Source organism: Neofelis nebulosa, chromosome 1, assembly GCF_028018385.1.
Source record: "Neofelis nebulosa isolate mNeoNeb1 chromosome 1, mNeoNeb1.pri, whole genome shotgun sequence".
Lineage (NCBI taxonomy): Eukaryota > Metazoa > Chordata > Mammalia > Carnivora > Felidae > Neofelis > Neofelis nebulosa.
The window spans coordinates 31,636,674-31,656,895 of record NC_080782.1 but is presented as its reverse complement, the minus strand read 5'-3'; the positions used below and the strand labels follow the sequence as shown (position 1 = coordinate 31,656,895).

The following is a 20,222-nucleotide window of genomic DNA, read 5'->3' as shown; positions in this document are numbered from 1 at the left end:
AGTTGGACGCTTAACTGACTGAGCCACCCAGACACCCCTATTTTTCATTTTTTTCTAAAGTTTATTTATATATTTGGCGGGGGGGGGGGGGGCAGATAGAGAGAGGGAAAGAGAGAATCCCAAGCAGTCTCTGCTCTGTCAGCACAGAGCCGGACACAGGCCTCAAACTCACGAACCACAAGATCATGACCTTAACTGACTGAACCATCCAGGAGGCCCTAAAAAAATATTTTTTAAATGTAACTTTTCAGGTCCTGATCTATGCAACTTCTACTATTTAATATGAGCAGTCTTGAGTATATTTTGATTAAATATTGTTTAAGAGCAAATACCAAAAACAACAAGATTGTAGCCACAATGGAGACCCTGCTGTCGACAGGCCACAGTCTGGATTTTACCTCCTTCTCTTTCAGATTTAGCCTCTTTTGTCGTCTCCACTGTCCCCAGCCACTCCACGCACCTCTCTGCTGGACCCACCCCACAGCCCGCTTCATACGGGTCACACTCCATCTCTTCCAGCTTCCCCACCCGCAGCCAGAGTAGACTTTTCAAACACGTCCAACCAGACCCTGTTATTCCTCTCCTTATGGCTGTCAGGATAAAACAGGAGAAGTGACCATGACCCCCAGTGTCCGGTGAGGCTCACCCCTGGGTCACGCCTGCCCCCAAGTGCTCAGTGTTTTCAGGCCTGGGAGCTCACAGCCCTTCCCTCTGGGCCTTGGCTCAGACCTGTGGGCTCTTCCCAGAACATTCTTCTCCACCCTCCCTTCTACACTAGCTTCTAATCCTGTCTCTTATTTTGGCTCAAACCGTCCTTTTTCAAGTTGCTGGAGAAGGTCCGGCCTAATCCCAACCCCTCAGAGACCTTGTCAGCTGCCAGCATGGCGCTTCCCACATTTAGGACACACTTGTTCCTGCGTTTACCTCCTCATTCCCGCTCAGCGCTCACAGACCTGTGCCTTGAATTAATGGCTGGACCCAGGCTCCCGGTCTCCAACGACGCGCTGAATGATCTCATCCCTTCATTAACATGCTGTGGGCTCTATTTCTTTCAGACGCTACTTGTGTGGGTTCTGTCTAACCACAATTTGTGCTGTGTGCTGTTTAAAGACTCGCAATGCAGGAGATAAAATTTTCCTTGAATGCATCAATTCAGTGATTACCAAAAAAAAAAAAAAAGTGATGAACTGTGTTTGGGCTGTTTTCACCAATTGAAGCGGCAAGTTTCATTCGGCCCCGGCAGACACCGGTAGGTCACAAGAAACTGGCACACGCATTGATATGGAAGTCCAACTGAGGCCACCGACTGGCTCCTGAGGTGCTCGTGGAGCCCCGGCCGACGGCTCCGGGCCTCCTTCTGGGCTGGAGCCACCCGACTCTGCCTTTTGCCACTGCCGGGACCATAAAGCAAGTGGCTGGACGGGCTGAGAGCAGAGCCCGGCCCAGGGGAGACCGTGTAGAGCCCGTGGCCGCCAGCAAGGCTCCGAGTGGTCCGCACCCTCTGGGAGGTGGCTCAGGGGCCCTGGCCCAGCTGTAAGCACTTGGGGCAGGGGGCTCTTGCTAGGCCTGTTTAGGAACAGGACCATCTGAGGCACGAGTCCTAAAAGCTGCTCCTTCTGCGCATGAATGAAAGCGTCCCGTCAGGCTTGCATTACAGGGAACGGCCTTTCGAAAGGGAGATGGCGCTCGAGACAGAAGCAGACCCCCTTTGCTGGCTTTCTTCCCCTGCACTGGAGGGGGAACCTCATGTCTTTCCTTGACTTTAGGCCTGCGAGGTTCAGACAAGGACTTCTCACGGCATTGTTGTGGGACACAACGGCCACTGACGTCCTGGGGACTGCGTGTGGCCATCATCGCTGACCGGGCACGTGGGTGAAGGAGGGCACTGCGTTGACTCTGTCACCTTGAGTAGCACAACAGACCTCTCTAGGCCTTGGTTTTCTCCTTCCCCCCCACCGTCAGGCTGACCTGGGTGATATGGGGACAATACCTTGGACAAAGATCTTGAGTCTTAGTAGTTACAGAAGTAGGTTTCACAAGGTGCTTTACCCCGAGAAAAGAACTCTTACACGAATCAAAGGTGAAAACAGATATGAACAACTGCCTGTTAGGATAATAGAAAATGGAACCCAGTCCGTCCATGGTCAGGGTCACTTCTGCTAGTAGTGTGAGGTACTAGTTTTCCATAGATTCTTCCAGCATTTCTCCCGAATTTCTTTTTCTTAGACAATTAGTCTCAATATGACCTTTGCGTAATATTTTACTGGGTCCAACTCAACAACGAGTGAGTGTATCCATCAAAGATATACAAATACAAAAATGATTAGCATGAGGTACAACAGTGGGAAGATGTACCGACGGTGGGCGGTGAGCAGCTGTCCATGAGCATTACTGTTGTTTAAAATCAGAACACCAACGAGCTTTCATTCTTGGTAGTTTCCCATGGACGTGTGGAATTGCAGACCTCGTATCAATCCTAAATTCACAGAGTCAGAGTTCTATTTAATTTAGGCCTCTCACTCAGATCTCAAATGCAATCACGAATATGGAAAGTAACTGGAGGCTTCAAAATTAGTGGCATTTATGGGGCACCTGGGTGGCTCAGTCAGTTAAGTGTCCAACTTCGGCTCAGGTCATGATCTTGCGGTCTGTGGGTTCGAGCCCCGCGTCGGGCTCTGTGCTGACAGCTCAGAGCCTGGAGCCTGCTTCCGATTCTGTGTCTCCCTCTCTCTCTGCCCCTCCCCCTGCTCGGGCTCTGTCTCTGTCTCTCAAAAAAATAAGTGTAAAAAAAAATTTTTTTTAAATAACATAAAATTAGTGGAATTTATACTTTACTAAAGGAACTAACCATTCTGTACCCTGTACCCATGCCTCCACTGCCTGAGAGAAGATTGTCCTTCCACTGAGCAAATGGAGGTCCCCAGCAGTGACACATCCCTGTGTTTCCCTTCAATTCAGGCAAATTCTCTGTTCCCCTTCAATGAGACAACATTCCATTGTATTGTCTTTCAACATCCCATGATAATGAACGAACATGATGTATGTGTAGATTAGTTAAGATTCCCTGGACCATAAATGGAAATTGAAAGAAACCACCAAAGTGTCACAGTGCACTAGATGGAGAAGCATCAGCTAAATGGACACAACCATGATTTGAACCAAGGCAAGTGAAAAATCTATTCCAAAGAATTCAAAGGCAAAGAGATTGTGAAAATAAGGATTCTCACAATTTAATCTGTTGTAGAAAAAGCCCCAAGTGAGGCAACAAAGAACAGCCTGCGCTACTTTCCAACATGGCAGATCCATGAAGAACCTCTTTCTTTACTGGATAGAAATGTATTTCAGCATGGTATGAGCAAAGAAACTGACAAGAAGAATGTTGCCAAAAAATTATACCTTATTTAGGAAAATCTCTGGTGGACAGGGAAGAGGAAAGAGGTTGACCTTCATGGGTTTTTGGAATCTAGTACTCATAAGGACAGCCCCAAGAGCCTTCTTAGGGGACAGGGCAGAAATGAAGAAATAATCTATTTTCTTAACACATCTCATCCAACCTACTGAACCAAAGATGTCATGTTACTTTGTCCTCTATCCTCTTAACTAAAAACACAGAAAGGTAATTGTTTAGGAAAACCATTTTGTGTTGCTAAGTGTTTCCATATTGGGATTTTTGCAAATGTTATAAAAGACAAATCACGGTGTCAGAAAAGGAGTTTTAAAATGTTGAGCCAGAAAGACCAAAAAATACTTACCACCCAGATGACATTAGATGTTTTAATTCTACTGATTTCTATCTGAAAAACCATTTTTAATTCCTGATGATAAGCAAGGTTGTGGACACTCCATTGTAAATGCAAACACTGACGTGCAGAATCGATGGAAACTTCCAGTGATTCAGGGGCCAATGACAAGGGTTCAGACAAGACTGAAAGACCAAAACCAAGACATTTAATACAAACAATGAAATTTAATAGGAGCACAACTGAACAGTCACAGATAATAAACTGGTCAATATCACCATTGTTTAGTTTTGGAAAATACCGCTCACATGTGCACCTTAGAATCAGACATCTTAAAAATCTGTAAGGGAATTTAGAAGTCAGTTGGTAGATGAAGAAATTAAGATCTAGATAAATGAAATGGTTTGCTCAAGAAGACACAGCGAGTTACTAAACTGATAAACAGTAAAACAAAAGGATATTTTATTGGGCAATTCAACTGGTTTAGAAACTTCTAGCAAGGCCAAATAAAGCAAGAGAACTCTTGGCTATAAATGTCGTATTTCTGGAAATCGAAAAGAATTATCTCTCTGAAAGTCAATATTTTATAGTTTATTAAAAGACTATGAAGTGGGAGCACATCCTATCTCTAGACATGATTACTTATGTGTCAATGCACTAAACTTAAAACACCTCTGGCAAGAATTTACTAAACTCTTTGGATGAGACCAGCAAGGCAGTTAGTGTGACGTAAAATAATTGTGACAACATTCTTAGCTCAAGGAGGGAACACAGCTGGAGAGGCACAAGGGGCTCGGAATAAGTAAATCCATGGAGAGATAAAGCAGATTGGCGACTGCTGGGGCTGAGGAAGGGAGGAATGCGAAATAACTGCTTAATGATTATAAGGCTTCCTTAGGAGGTGATAAAAATGTTCTCAAATTACAGAGGTGATGGTTGCATATTTTGAATATATTAAATATCACTGATTTGTTCACTTTAACCATAAAATAATTAATTTTATCTTACGTGAATTTCACTTCAATAAATTTTTTTTAATATATGTGATCATGATGATGTTCGAATAATACAGAAATTGAGTCCCCACCATCCTACCAGGTCCATGCTACCAAATCCCTTCTCTCTCCATTGCCAAGTTTGAATCCTATGTTTTTCTTGACCTTTTTCATACACTTTTTAAAAATACACTGGGGGCGCCTGGGTGGCTGAGTCGGTTAAGCGTCCGACTTCGGCTCAGGTCATGATCTCACGGTCTGTGAGTTCAAGCCCCGCGTCAGGCTCTGTGCTGACCGCTCAGAGCCTGGAGACTGTTTCAAATTCTGTGTCTTCCTCTCTCTCTGACCCTCCCCCATTCATGCTCTGTCTCTTTCTGTCTCAAAAATAAATAAACGTTAAAAAAATCTTAAAAAAAAAAATACACTGAACTATACATTCCATTTTGTACTTTTCAAAGTACTTATGTTATTTTTTAAAAAGCTATAGAGGGGGGTGCCTGGGTAGCTCAGTCAGTTGAGCGTCCAACTCTGATTTTGACTCAGGTCATGATCCCAGGGTCGTGGGATCAAGCTCTGTGTCGGGCTCCGTGCTGACAGCACAGAGCCTGCTTGGGATTCTCTTTCTCCTCTCTCTCTCTGCCCCTCTCCTCTGCCCACCCACCCACACACACACACACACTCTCTCTCTCTCTCTAATAAAAAATAAAATAAATAAATAAATAATTTTTAAAGAAAGCTATAAAGGGAGGTAAAACTACTCTATTTCTGGACAGAGAGGTTGAGTGATTTTAACTTGCTTTTTTATACTTTTCTGTATTTTGTAAATGTTCTTCAGAAATATGCATTACTTTCAGAGCCATATGTTAGGTTTTAAAAGAAATATTTCTCTAAGATAACGGGTTCACTTCACTATGATGACACTTTCAGAATGCATAATTTAGCCCTGTAAGTCACTTTGCACCAAAAGGCTGGGCACCAGTCACTTTTCCAGTTTTATTTCCCACTGAAAATTAATAAATTGGTATTCTGATTCTTCTTTTTTAATGTTTATTTATTTTTTTTTTATTTTTATTTTTTTAACATTTATTTTTGAGACAGAGAGAGACAGAGCATGAACGGGGAAGGATCAGAGAGAGAGGGAGACACAGAATCTGAAACGGGCTCCAGGCTCTGAGCAGTCAGCACAGAGCCCGACGCGGGGCTCGAACTCACGGACCGCGAGATCGTGACCTGAGCCGAAGTCGGACGCTTAACCGACTGAGCCACCCAGGCGCCCCAGAATGTTTATTTATTTTTGAGAGAGAGAGAGAGAGAGAGAGAGAGAGAGAGAGAGAGAGAGACAGATAGACAGAGTGTGAATGGGGGAGGGGCAGAGAGAGAGAGAGAGGAAGACACGGAATCCGAAGCAGGCTCTAGGCTCTGAGCCATCAGCGCAGAGCCTGAGCCTGACGTGGGACTCACAAACCATGAGATCATGACCTAAGCCAAAGTTGGAGGCTTAACCGAGTGAGCCACCCAGGTGCCCCAGGAAGGAGTATTTTTCATAACTGTGGCACCAGGAGCCCCGGGGAATGCCGGTGCCTGCTAAATCATCCCGTCTTTCCCAGCCCTCATTGCATCCTGTCTGCATAGTGGTTTGTTGCCGTCGGTCTCACACTCTAGATTCAAACTTCCTGGGGGGGAGAGGCTGAGGCGTAGGCATCTCTGGATGGACTCTTGTCCCCAGCACTTGGCACAGCATCTTCTCCACAGGAGACGCTGACCTCAAATTAGAGAGACCCAGGATCTCCACAAGGGCTCAGGAGCGTGACAAGCACTGGCTCACTAACACCTCTACCCGGCCTTGGCGTTCTCTTCTCCTCAGGGCTGCTTTTCTAAGCCCTTGTTTGAGCACTGATCGCAGCGTGCGGAAATAGCCTCTCCTGTGTCCCCGCCAAGGACTGGGAGCTAAAGAAGGGTGTAACTGAGACTTACTCAGCTCACTGAAACCAAGACCAATAACGCACCTGTCACAGTGTAGACACCATGACCGCCTGCTGAATGAATGAGTCAACCACCAGCATCAACTCTTTTTCTGGAAGCTCTAGGAAGCTATCGCATGATGCTTTAGGCAAAAGAGGAACACTATATGGATGTATGCTATCAGTGAGTGTCGAGTGACTCAGGTAGTTGAGAGACATCAGTCAGAAATAATTTGGTCAGAAGCAATTGAGGACTTCCTTGGGAAAGAGTGGGAAATGTCAAGGTAAAGTCAGAGAGATTAAGGGACCTCAGAGATTCTTAAGTCCAACCCCATTATTTTTCAGGTGAGGAAACTGAGGTTAAAAAAAGGGAAGGGACTTTCCCAAGGTCACACAACTAGACCAGAACTCAGAGTTCTTGGCCCTTGGCCCAGCTCTCTTTCTATAATGTGCACTGGAATGGGGCCGAGAAGGGCAGACTTAGCGATCAGACAGGCCCGGGTTTCATCACAGACTCTCCTCCCACTTTCCCCACCCAGCTTCTCTGTCTGGCCCCAACACTACTTAAGAAAATAAACCATCATCCATTTACAAGTTGGGACATCACACAGCCATTAAATATAATGCTATTTCAGAAGAATATTTACCCTCAAAGGTAAAAACCCTCATCATAATGTTGTATTGTTCGAATAAGTATATAATAAAGTATGTATTACTAAAGTATACATACTTCACCCATACATACTTTCATACTTTTCCTATATTTAAGAAATTATAGAGCCTTCCAGCATACATACTTACACTATACACAATATACATACTTTATACATAGTTTAATAAGTATCTATATAGTATAAATACTCCCAGTATATATAGTACCAGTTTACTTCCATAAAAAAATCTACGTATTTGCATCTCCATGTTGGTCTGTATATACTTGCACGAGAGAAAAGAAGGAAATACAACCAAATGCTAGAGTCGTGATCTCTGACTGAAGCAGACATAACTCAGGGCTAACTGGAAGTGAGTCTGGGCTCTGTCTCATTGTTCGGGAGAAGCTAGGTCGTCTGAACCGGAGTCTCAGACCCGAGCCTGGCTGGGTTATCGGGTGGGAGATTTAGCAGATACTTGGCAGATGCAGCAAAAACCGAGACAAGAAATCCAAGCAGTGTAGGTGGGGACAGGAGCAGGAAGCTGGCAGAGCAGGCGAGCTGAGCTGAGAAAGCTGGGAACACAAATAAAAGACTGGTGGAGAGAGAAAGAGGTACATGCACGTCTGATCTAAATAAAAGAGGCCGGCAGTGTGTTTTCTTCACCAGAGTCTCCTCTGAGAACAGAGTGTGTTGTAAATGGAAGGCACATGGTCTGTTGTCGTTGGATCAGATAATGAGACCACGAGGGAAGTGAGCTGTGCCAAAAGCCTGGAATTAAATGCCTAGGATTTCCTGGAGAGCCTGGAGTGGGGGTGTGGTTCTGTCTGGGAATCAGGGGCTCTAGCTGGGCCTGAACCTTCCTATGGTGTGGACCACCCACTCAGTCCAGTGGTGTCACGTTTAGCAAGTAAGATAGGGTGAGGGGGACACAGACTACAAATGAGAAGTCCTAATTCCCGTCTTTCAGCTCCAGATTATGGGGGATTATCAACAAACTATGAATTTTAATAAGTCAGAAAAGTAGCATCTTCTCATGTAGCGTGAACCTAAAAGAAACAGACCCAGACCCAAAGAATATCAGAGAACTGAGCTATTATCAGAACAAAATCTCCTTTTTATTTCTAAATATCTTTTCACGGAGTTTTAAAGGAAATAGAAAAATTCTATGGGTATTTCTTGAAAACATCATTTTCATGAATCGATGGAAAGGAACTGTGTGAATAATCACTCAGAGCATATGCCGGTGCTTTGTGTTACGAAGGGAGTATAGCAAATAAACCCAGAATGAGGAAAATGTAAAGCTTTGTAAAATACAGGTGAAAGCAACACAATTTTTTTTAATGTTTATTTATTTTTGAGAGAGGGAGACAGAGAGAGAGAGAGAGAGACAGAGACAGAGACAGAGAGAGAGACAGAGCACGAGCAGGGAAGGGACAGAGAGAGGAAACACAGAATCCAAACCAGGCTCCAGGCTCTGAGCTGTCAGCACAGAGCCCAACACGGCTCAAGAAGTCGGTCGGATGCTTAACAGACTGAACCCCTCAGGCACCCCAACAAATGTTATAAACCAATAGACTCGCTCACGCTTGACTGTCAAGCTAGTTCAAAGTAATATACAAAGTATAAACATTCTGCAAGTGTTGAATTCTTATTGATGAGATTTACAAAGTTGGTATTTTGAAAAACCCCTTCATTGGGAGATGAGCTAAATAACAAATACCATTTCTTCATCCATAAACAGAATTTCTTTACTTAGCATACTGTCTTGCAGCAAAGAGTTGCTCCGTGAATGCAGCTGAAGGACATCACAACTTGTTCTAAGCTAGTGGCCAACACTGGGCTAGTCTGCCCCATCTCCACATGGCAAGACGCAGAAGGAATTTCTCTGGCAATGGACACGTAGAGTGTCTATACCACGAAGTTCTGCCAGATTAGATCCACTCACAAGTGCCTTGACGACCAGTGCACTGACCAGGAAATCAGGGTCACGGTGTGGCCGATTACAATGAGCAATGAAGACCAGGATAGTCAAGACTAAGGAAACCATTACTCCTCACCAATTCCAAGTGATGGAGTGAACGCCTCACCAATTCCAGGTAATTGTCAAAGAAAAGAAGATTTGTTCCACTTTTCTCCAAAGCACCAATTACCTTGGTTTTTTTATCTGTTTTTTTTTTTTTCTTTACCATTCTTTCCACTTCTTACCTTCACTCTGGTAAGTTTTCAAGGACAGCAATGCCAAGAGGAATGTTGTCTGAAAGGCTGAAAAGAGAGCCATAGGTTCTGGGTTTCTGAAAAAAGATAAATTATACACAAGGAAAATTTTATTCAATTTTAGCTCTGAGCAGGTTTCTTTGACCCAATTGTGGTAGATGATGGTATTAAGGGCTCCCACTCTCCTCTCCTCCCTACGTCCATGGCCCTTGTCAGGTGAGTCTGGAGTTCCCCCTGCCCCGCAAAATAAGAGTGTAGTTCCCTGCTCCGTGTGACTTGCCCTGACCCATAATACAACAGAAGCAGTGGGGTGCCAGCTTGGAGCCTAGACCTCAAAATGCCTTGTGTAATTTTGCTTGCTCTTCTGTGTTTCTTTGGCACGAAAAGAGCATGTCTGGGCTCCCCTCCTGGACCCAGGAGGAGAAGGAGCAACACGGGAGGCAGAACTGAGTCACCCTGGCTGCTCCCCCAGGGGCCAGCCGAGCTCAGCCAGCAGCCGGCCAACAGCAGCCGATCCCTGGGGCAGGAGCAATGACTGTTCACAGTGAGCGTGCCACTGAGGCTGTGTGCCAATAGACAAGTGACCTACCAATTTCTTCAGGCCAGCGAAGGTTGGTAAAGAAGGGTCAAGCAAAGAAACAAAGTTAAATCTTAAAAAAAAAAAAAAAAAAAAAAAAAAAAGGACCATGGTCAGAGAAGAGCTGTATTTGAATTGATTACTTACAGAGGAGTCATCTCCCTCATTAAAATTTCACTGAGGAAAAACAAGCACATTCCACCTAGAGAGATAGGCAGTGTCTCATTGTTCAAAATAACTTCCGGCTTTCCTTGCTTTAGAGGAGGCCTGTAAATGGCAGGTCAAAGAACTGCACTGATTCATCGGGTCCTTTGACCACAGGCCAATCTGAGGGCACAAAGAATGAACCTTGGTGACCTCAAGAAGGCTAACATGTTCTTAATTTATAATAAGAATGTTAGTCCACGGAAGACTTGAGTTTCACTTTTTTACTTCAAAGTCTGACTCATCCCAGAGAGAGGCAATTAAACAGTTCAGAGCCCATTTTGCCTCTGTCTAGCCACCTGGACTTCATCAAAAGCCAGAAAATCAGTGAACCACATCACCCGTTTTCACTACCTCCAACTAAATGGGAACAGCAGTGAAGACAGAAGAAGAATACACCAAACCATTCCATTCTTCTAGGGTAGTCAAATCTGCTTACACATGAGCCCGCCTGCAAACACAAGCGAAAGTCTGCAAACGACGGCTTTTAGTCATAGTCCTTCTACTTTTGGCAGACGGGTCATTCGTCCCCCTCTAACATCCCTACTTACAACTTCAAACAGGTTCCTGTTTCCATTAAATATCAAAGCCAGGGAGAAAACCAAATTCAAGAGAAAATGGTTTCTGCTCAGAGCCAAAGGCAAGGCAAAGGAAAATGCTGGCACGAAGCCTCTGGCGCTCAGTGTGCAACTGAAGCATCCTTCCAGTCCTAGGCTACGGGTACAGGATCTTCCCGTCCTAACACCGACATCACCTGAGGAACGCAGGGTGCCATGCTGTGAGGAAATCTCATCCCATAAATCGAAGACCAGATGATTCAGGGAGTGAGGTAGGCTGCCTGATGTTCTCTGTATGAAAGGGCTCTTTGAAGTGTTTTTAAAATTTTGGAGTTCTGGTAAGTCAAACAGTTCACATGTTCCCAAATGTCAACAAATTATAGAGACAGAGAAACTTAAAACTAAAAGTTAGAAGCCACCTACCCATTGAAGGTAACCAGAAATTAAAGAATGAAGTTTTCATGTAACAAAGTCCAAAATATGAGCATTTACAAAGGACTTGCTTCTATGGTCTGATGATCACAGGAAAGTCTTTGAGAAGCACCAGGACGGTCCCATCTGGAAGTCCCGCCCTCCCCCACCGTCTCACACATAGCAGGTTGTGAATCCAAGGAGGCTGGCTTCAGCAGCCATTCAGATCTACGGTTTTTCCTTTCATCCGTTCTGACGTGCACCGTTTTAGACGTGCTGGACAGGTGGCAACTGGGACACAGCGGTCACTGCCTGCACCTGGGCGAAGTGCTTATTTCCCCTGGTGTGACTGGACAGCCCCCATCCCAACACTTCAGGCCCCAGACCATGCCAGGACCACTTGCAGAGGGATTATGGGTCCTGGCTGTCGTCTGAATACTCTGGCAAAATCAGTAAAGTTCACCAAAACTTGCAGAGTGAGAGTCAGCAGCTGGAAAAACATCCCAGAGACACCGGTGTCAGCCTTTGGGAAACGCCACACGAACAGTTTTCCCGACGCCTGATGCCGTGCGAAGGACACAGACACCCAGGGCTCTGAGTCAGCTGCTCCCAGGCCCCAGGTGACCCTGAACAGCCCATGTGGCCCCCACCCCTCCTCCTCTGTAAACCTGCCTCCAAAGACCCTGTGCCTACTCCAAGGGCACCAGCTCTTGGCTGGTGAGCTCCCCCACAACCACAGGGAAGAACCTGGAGGTGAGGGGGTGAGTGGCACCCAGATGCTGAGGTGGGAGAGTGCTGGGCTCACTCAAGGAACAGCAGGAGCTCCTGCTGCAGTGAGAGGTGAGAAGCAGGAGGGGAAAACAGAGGGTCCACAGAGGGAGAGCAGACAGGGAAGCATTTTCCCAACTGTGGCTTCTACCCTGAGCCAGGTGAGAGCCACTGGGGAGTTTCGGGACAGGAATAGCCTATCTCACTCACCAGAACAGGAAGAGACTGGTGGGGACAGGAGGGGGCAGGAGCGGTGGGAGGGACAGCAGTTAGGAGGGTCTGCAGTAGTCCAGGGACAATGGCACTGGCTCAGGCCACGGTCACAGCAGTGGAGGTGGGAACAGCGGTGGAACTCAGGAGAGATCTGACAGAGCTGGCAGGATGTGACAGGGGCTGACAAAGTCAGACATCACGGGTGGCCCCCAAAATGGCCTGAGCTCTTGGCAGAAGGGAGGCTGCTATCAACAGAGAAGAGACGAACAGATGTAGTGGGCTCTATCGAGGGCTCGGTTTGCAGCTTGCTACATTGGAGACGCTTATGTGACAGCCACGTGAGCTGGCTGGACACACAAAGTGGGGTCCAGTGGAGGGGTCCGGGCAGGGGTAGAAATCATCCTCGGTGCATGCATGTGGTACTTAAGCCACAGGACTGGATGATCGCCTGCAGACTCCATACAGAGAAGAGAGGTCAGCACACGAGCTCTGGGGCACCCCGTGCCCTAGACTGGACCCCTGATGCAGATCAACGACACTGCAGGATTAGGCCAGGCCTTCCTACGGCACCTGGAGGATAAGGGCTGAGTGTGAGTTGGGCCGGCGAGCCCCTTCCGTGGCAGTCAGTGCTCCGCCTGTTCTCCTAGGGACTGCTGTTCCGGAAAAGCCCGTCGTGCCCTCTGGTTCTTCCATCAGGCTTTCTCTTGCCATGTCCGTGGGGCGTATTGCCACTTACAGTGTCAAGTAAGAAAAGGAAGTCAGGAAGAATTCGGAAAGGCAAAACCACTTTCCTGCCTCACCCACACTACTTAGTTCTTTGCCCAAATCTGTTCTTTATTTCTATTTTTCAGATCTCCATCATTCCCAGCCAGACTATGTGCTGCCTGAGGACAGGCCTGGACCTGAGTCACCACTGTCTATCAGAGTCCCAGGACGTGGTTGTTACCCAGTAAATATCCAGTAAATGAATAAACGTTTGTACTAATTTTCTCACATTCTTTCTTCTTTGCTTTCAATTTTATTTTATTAAGGAGATTCTTTTTCAGGCCCTTCTACTTCTCCTGTTGCCAAATTCATAGTCTAATTCATAGTCATAATTCATTGCCTAATTCATAGTCTTTCATTGACATTTCTTCTCTGGGGAGACAAAGGGAGAAAAGAAAAGAAAAATTACCCACTCATTTTGTAGAACTTCTCATTCAAATCTTGTCTCTGTGCAAAACGAAGATGCCTTTGAACGTCCCTCAGTACAAACACTACAGGCACAGCTTTTGCAAAGGGTGTGAGTCTGCCCTTCTTCTCTAGGACTTCTTGTACCGTCATTACTAAAATATTTATTCCTGGGAAGTTTCCTCACCATAAATAATCCCCATGAGAAGCAACATGACCAGTCATTTGCTTCCCAAGAACGGGGGTGTGTTGCCAAACTCTTCAGAACTGGCTGGGTGCCCAGTGATGTCATATGCAAATTCTATTTTAAAGAAAGAAGCTGTTCATCCAGGAAGTGTGCTTGGGTGTGTGCTCCCTGTGAAAGAGTTCTGTGCGGCAGCACCAAGAGTTGCATGGCATGTTCCCCACATTTCCCAAGTTCATCTACTTTGTTCTTTTCTAAGAGCACTGCATGTTTTTGGGAGCCCTTTTGAAAGGGCCTCCGCCATTATAGCACAGGATGCATTACTTGTAAGGTTTCACTGCAATTCCACCCCCCTTTCCTCCTAAAGTATCCACCACCCAGGGGCACCTGGGTGGCTCAGTCGGTTAAGCGTTGGACTTTTGGCTCAGGTCATGATCTCACAGTTCATGGGCTCGAGCCCCGCGTTGGACTCTGTGCTGACAGCTCGGAGCCTGGAGCCTGATTCGGATTCTGTGTCTCCCTCTCTCTGCCCCTCCCATGCTCGCACTCTGTCTCTTTCAAAAATAAATAAACATTAAAAAAATTAATTAAATAAAATAAAGTATCCACCACCTGGAGGTGGTGCCCAAAGAAAGGTTTAAGCACTCCTTGTCCTCTCTTTAAACCTGCCTGGTTAAGTGTTTCTACTAGTTTTGTAAGATCATCCCTTATTTATGAGACTGAATTGGCTTATGCACAATCACTTTTCTTTTTTTTTTTTTTCTTTTCAAAATCTTTCCCATGTTTATTTATTTTTGAGAGAGAGAGAGAGAGAGAGGCAGAGCATGAGCAGGGGAGGGGCAGAGAGAGAGAAAGGGAGACACAGAATCAGAAGCAGGCTCCAGGCTCCGAGCTGTCAGTACAGAGCCCAGTGTGGGGCTTGAACTCACAAACTGCAAGATCATGACCTGAGCCAAAGTCAGACGCTTAACCGACTGAGCCACCCAGGTGCCCCTTGCTTTTCTTTTTTAAATCAACATTCAGTTAAAGATTCTTGGAACTTGTGATTGATTAAAGCTGGATCTTTGAGTGGTAAGTGAAGACAAAGAAAGGAATAGAAAACCTAGATCCAAGGAGTATTCTGGACCTAAAGAAGATGTAGGAATTTAGTACATGCTAATGATATATTTTAAATCACTGGAGACAAGACAGATTACTCCCCAGAATCATACTGGAACAATAACCTAGACCTTTGTGGGAAAAGGAAGCTGTAATAGTCAAGTGCATGGGCTCTGACATAAGACTGCTGAGGGTCCAATCATTGCTCTGGCACTTAATAACTATATCACTGTGGACATGTTACTTAAATTAAACCCATTAAGTAACTGGGTGGCTCAGTCAGTTAAGCATCCGACTTCAGCTCAGGTCATGATCTCATGGTTCATGAGTTCGAACCCCGTGTCCAACTCTGCACTCACAGCCTGGAGTCTAGAGCCTGCTTTGATTTTGTCTCCCTTTCTCAATGCCCCTCCCTTGCTTGTGTGCTCTCTCTCAAAAATAAATATTAAAAAAAAGAAACCAATCAAAAACAGATAAGCTACCCTGTAAAAAAACTGATAGATGATATAAATATGTAATTCACGAAAAAATGAAATACCAATAGCCAAAAGAGAACAAAGAAAAACAGGACAATATCATTATTAATTAAATACATGCAAATTAAAAAAGTAATTGTATATGTCTGTATGTGGGTCTGCGTGGTATCCAACTGGCAAACCCTAAAAAGGTCTTAATACCTAGCATTGATAAGAGTTTGAAGAAGCAGGCTTGTTACTCACTGATGGTCAAACAGCACAACTTTGCCAAGGTCATTTTGAAAATACCTATTAAAATTCCAGGGTGCATTCCCTTTGATCCAGAAATTCTATTTCTGGAATTTTGTCCTCTAAATAGTATGCTTGTATATGTGTGTCTGTATACAAAACTGATGTATTTTAAAGAGGGTTCATTGTGGTATTGTTAATATTTAGGAAAAATGAAAACGTGAAATGTTTTCCGTGAAGTGTCCAAATGTCCGTGAAAAAGCATCAGAAAATTCCATCGTGGTGCATTTCCATAAAGGAGTACTATGAAACTGTGAAAAGGATAAGATAGATCTATGTGCTGCCATGGAAGAATATCCAAAAAATACTGAGTGAAAAAGCCCATTTCAGAATAGCGTGTGTGCACAAACACCTCTGGAAGACGGGTGTGCGAGCGTGCAACCGTGCCACTCTGTGCTCCCTTTATTTTTTTTATTTAAAAAAAATTTTTTTTTGACGTTTATTTATTTTTGAGACAGAGAGAGACAGAGCATGAAGGGGGGAGGGGCAGAGAGAGAAGGAGACACAGAATCGGAAGCAGGCTCCAGGCTCTGAGCCATCAGCCCAGAGCCTGACACGGGGCTCGAACTCACGGACCGCGAGATCATGACCTGAGCTGAAGTCGGACGCTTAACCAACTGCGCCACCCAGGCGCCCCTCTGTGCTCCCTTTAGAAGGCTCTGCCTCAGGACCGTAGCTGACTGACAGCCTCCACTGCTGCCCCTTTCCATCCACTGCACATTCAAACCCCAGCCCACAGTCCCCACAGGCTGCTCCCAGCAGATGATCGGGCCAAACTTTTTCTGCTCAACAGGGGACTCCTCCAATAGGCAACATTTGATCTACGTCTCCCCACTGGCCTGGGCAAAACATTCTCAGAACTGCATTGTAGGTGTAAGCCCTTCCCTCTCAATCTTCCTTCTTCCCTGTCACCTTGCATGGGATTTGCAGGCTTTCTCTGCCTCTTCCCGCTCCCTTGTCCCTTTATCCCTCACCAGGGCATTTCCTCCAAATCTCTTGCACATCCATTTCTGCCTTGCTGTCTTCTACTTCAAGGATCCAAACTGGCCCCCGAAGACACACCCAACTAGTAACACTTACAGATTTAGAGCTGGGATGGAGTAAAGGAGGTGAGCAGGATGGAAATTATGGTCAAATCTCTCAAGTTATGTAATTCTGCAACATAAAGCATTCTTTACAACATGTGCGCGTTTTACACATATTTACATATGCAAGTAGTGGCAATTCCATTACTTTCAGATTTGAACCATATATCCTAACAGGGTTAAACCAGTTGACAATAGTTTTTGATTCAAATCCAAACCATACTTGTCAAATAGACCTAAAAAAAGGTGGTGGCTGTTGTTGTTGTTTTTAAGTTTATTTATCTTGAGAGAGAGACAAGGAGAGAAAGAGAGTACGAGCAGGGGTGGGGCAGAGAGAGATGGAGAAAGAGAATCCCAAGCAGGTTCTGTGCTGTTAGCGCAGAGCCCAACAAGGGGCTTAATCCCAAGAACTGTGAGATCATGACCCAAGCCAACAGTCATATGCTTAACTGACTGAGCCACCCAGGGGCCCCAAAAAAGATTGGTATTTTTTAAGTACTGGATCAGCCTACAAGCGTGTCGTGTGTTTCTGTACAAAAACGTGATCTCTCAGGTCCTGAGAGAATATAGGGGCTTTAAAAATGCATTTTCAATTACAGAAAGTAATCAATGTCCTGGGTAGAAAAACATACTGCCATTCCCTTCTGACAGACCAGCATACTAAGGAATGTGAAGTGACCTTGCTCAAAGCCCCCCATTGGACAGATGGAGAACAGAAAGAGGTGACCAAGAGATCACATGACATATGAAAAGTTTACTCACATGACAGCATAGCTTCTGTTGACGTACAACATCTACTGTTCTCACACAGTAGGAGCTAATTCCATGTTTTCCAAGGGTTCTTTTTATCTTACATTTTTCCAAGTGTTACTTACATCTTACATTTTTCTATTTGGTAAGACACTTGAAATTATGGCTTTTTAGTTGACTTTAGATTTCATACTCAGACTGGATGTATTTTATGTGGCTATCTTCATCTTAAGACAACGGTTTTAAATGATCCAGAGAGTTGATTGCCTCAGTGGTTTCAGATCTAAGACTAGAACTTCGTATTATATTTAGTGCCCTATTAACCCTCCGTCCTTAAAAAAAAGAAGAAGAAAGGAAGGAAGGGAGGGAGGGAGGGAAGAAACACACAACAGTAATTTAGTTCAAGTTCTCTTACGTGCAAGTTCTCTAGCATATAATATTAAAAGAAAGCAATTTACAAGTCCTGTCAACCACATTTAATCCAAGAGGAAATACTATCACCAGCAGTATGATTTTAAATACCAGTGAAAGATTATATACTCAAAGCGTGGATGAAGACCCGTAGCACTGACATCACTGAAGAGACTAGCAATGTAAAATCAGCCTAATCTAATAACACATTAGAGCTATCAAATAAAAATTTGTATTTAAAAAAGAACCCCTAGCGGATGTCACATGCACACCCAAGTTGGAGAAATACTACCATATTCAATAGCTGTTACATATTTTTGTCTCCCAGGATACGGAAACATTTACTGGTTCCTTCTACGATGAGGTGCACTGCAGAGGCCATACTAGGATATGAAAGTAAATGTGAAAATGATCCTAGCCAGCATGAAGTGGACCCCAGCTCCCTGCCAGGTGCTGTGCTATGTGATCTGCATGAGTTTATTAACTGAATCTTCACAAGAGTCTTATGAAAGAAATTCAGTTATCATCCACTTACACAGGTGAGGAAACAAAAGCTCAGAAGGTTAAAAGTTAACTTTGACACAGGGCGACATTGTTCTTCCAGAACTTGGAAGTCCAGGTGAGTCAGTCCCCAGATCACAGTGCTTTTCCAAACACACTGCTTCCTCCAGAGTTGGAGCTCAGACCAGAATGGACATTAAGGCATAAAGAATTACTAACAATTATAAACCCTTAGAAACCCAAGAAAATCCAAAGAGAAATTCCAACAGGATCTTTTTTTTTTAGCTTGGCAAGCTATTTGTAAAGTTTACACAAAAGAGAAAATGACATGGGGTCCCTGGGTGGCTCAGTTGGTTAAGCGTCCGACTTCGGCTCAGGTCATGATCTCACAGCTTGTGGGTTCGAGCCCTGCATCGAGCCCCGTGTTGGGCTCTGTGCTGACAGCTCAGAGCCTGGAACCTGCTTCAGATTCTGTGTCTCCCTCTCTCTCTGCCCCTCCCCTGCTCATGCTCTGACATTCTCCCTCAAAAATAAATAAACATTAAAAAAAATTTTTTTTAAGAGAAAATGACAAGAATCATTTTTAGAAGAATTTTTTTTTCGAAAAAAAGACTAATACTAACAACTAGATATAAAAATATAAAAAGCTGGAGCATTTAGCACAGGGTGGTGGTGCTGGCATAAGAAGAAACAAAAAAGATCAATAAAACAGAATAGAGTCCTGGAAGAGACTCTTTTTTTTTTTTTTTTTTTTTTTTTTTTTTTTAATTTTTTTTTTTTTTTTTAACGTTTATTTATTTTTTTGGGACAGAGAGAGACAGAGCATGAATGGGGGAGGGGCAGAGAGAGAGGGAGACACAGAATCGGAAGCAAGCTCCAGGCTCTGAGCCATCAGCCCAGAGCCCGATGCGGGGCTCGAACTCACGGACCGCGAGATCGTGACCGGAGCTGAAGTCGGACGCTTAACCGACGGAGCCACCCAGGCGCCCCTGGAAGAGACTCTTAAATGAATAGGAATTTATTTTACTATAAAGACAGAATTTCACATGAGTTGGAAACAGATACTTAAATAAATGGTGTAAGGTGAATTGCCTAAAACATTAGAAAGTAATTAAGCTCCATCCTTACCTTTCAATTCATGCAAAAATCTGATATTTTAGGGGTGCCTGGGTGGCTCGGTCGGTTAAGCGTCCGACTTCAGCTCAGGTCATGATCTCACAGTTCGTGGGTTCGGGCCCCGCGTCAGGCTCTGTGCTGACAGCTTGGAGCCTGTTTCGGATTCTGTGTCTCCCTCTCTCTCTGCCCCTCCCCTGTTCATGCTCTGTCTCTCTCTGTCTCAAAAATAAATAAATGTTAAAAATTTTTTTTTTAATCTGATATTTTAAAGAGCTAAATGTGAATGTCAAAATAATGGGAACGTTAAAAGAAAATAAGATAATTTGAAAAATAATTTTTAGGTGAAAAAGATCTTCTGAAGCCAGCTGAAGCACAAAAATCACAAATCAGCTGCACCAATATTTAAAACTTCTGTGTAGGGGCACCCGGGTGGCTCAGTCAGTTAAGCGACCGGCTTCGGCTCAGGGTCATGATCTCACGGTTCGTGAGTTCGAGCCCCACATCGGGCTCTGTGCTGACAGCTCAGAGCCTGGAGCCTGCTTCCAATTCTGTGTCTCCCCCTCTCTCTGCACCTCCCCTGCTCATGCTGTGTCTCTGTCTCTCAAAAAATAAATAAATGTTAAGAAAAAAAATTTAAAAAAACTTCTGTGTAGCAAAAGATAGTTAAAAACGAAAGCATTATGAATGGATAAATAAAAGCAGTGTATGCATACAACGGAATATTATCTATTCTTAAAAAGGAAAAAAAAAATCTGTTACTTGCTACAACATGGATGTCTTGGGGACATTTTGCTAAGTGAATTAAGTCAGTCACGAAAAGGCAAATGCTATACGATTCCTCCAATCCCTG

General features: G+C 44.6%; 1 protein-coding gene across 3 annotated transcripts in view; it reads right to left on the bottom strand.

The window, feature by feature from the left end:
- OSMR (oncostatin M receptor) overlaps positions 1–20,222 on the bottom strand; it is a 54,272-nt gene that overhangs the window by 29,109 nt on the left and 4,941 nt on the right. For all 3 annotated transcript variants that reach the window (XM_058718049.1, XM_058718033.1, XM_058718040.1), the window contains exons 2-3: positions 9,555–9,640; positions 3,753–3,925 (exon numbers count right to left, since the gene is read on the bottom strand). In XM_058718049.1, the coding sequence (XP_058574032.1) occupies positions 3,753–3,925; positions 9,555–9,627 (246 nt within the window). In that variant the 5' untranslated portion in view covers positions 9,628–9,640. The remainder of the gene's footprint in view (positions 1–3,752; positions 3,926–9,554; positions 9,641–20,222) is intronic.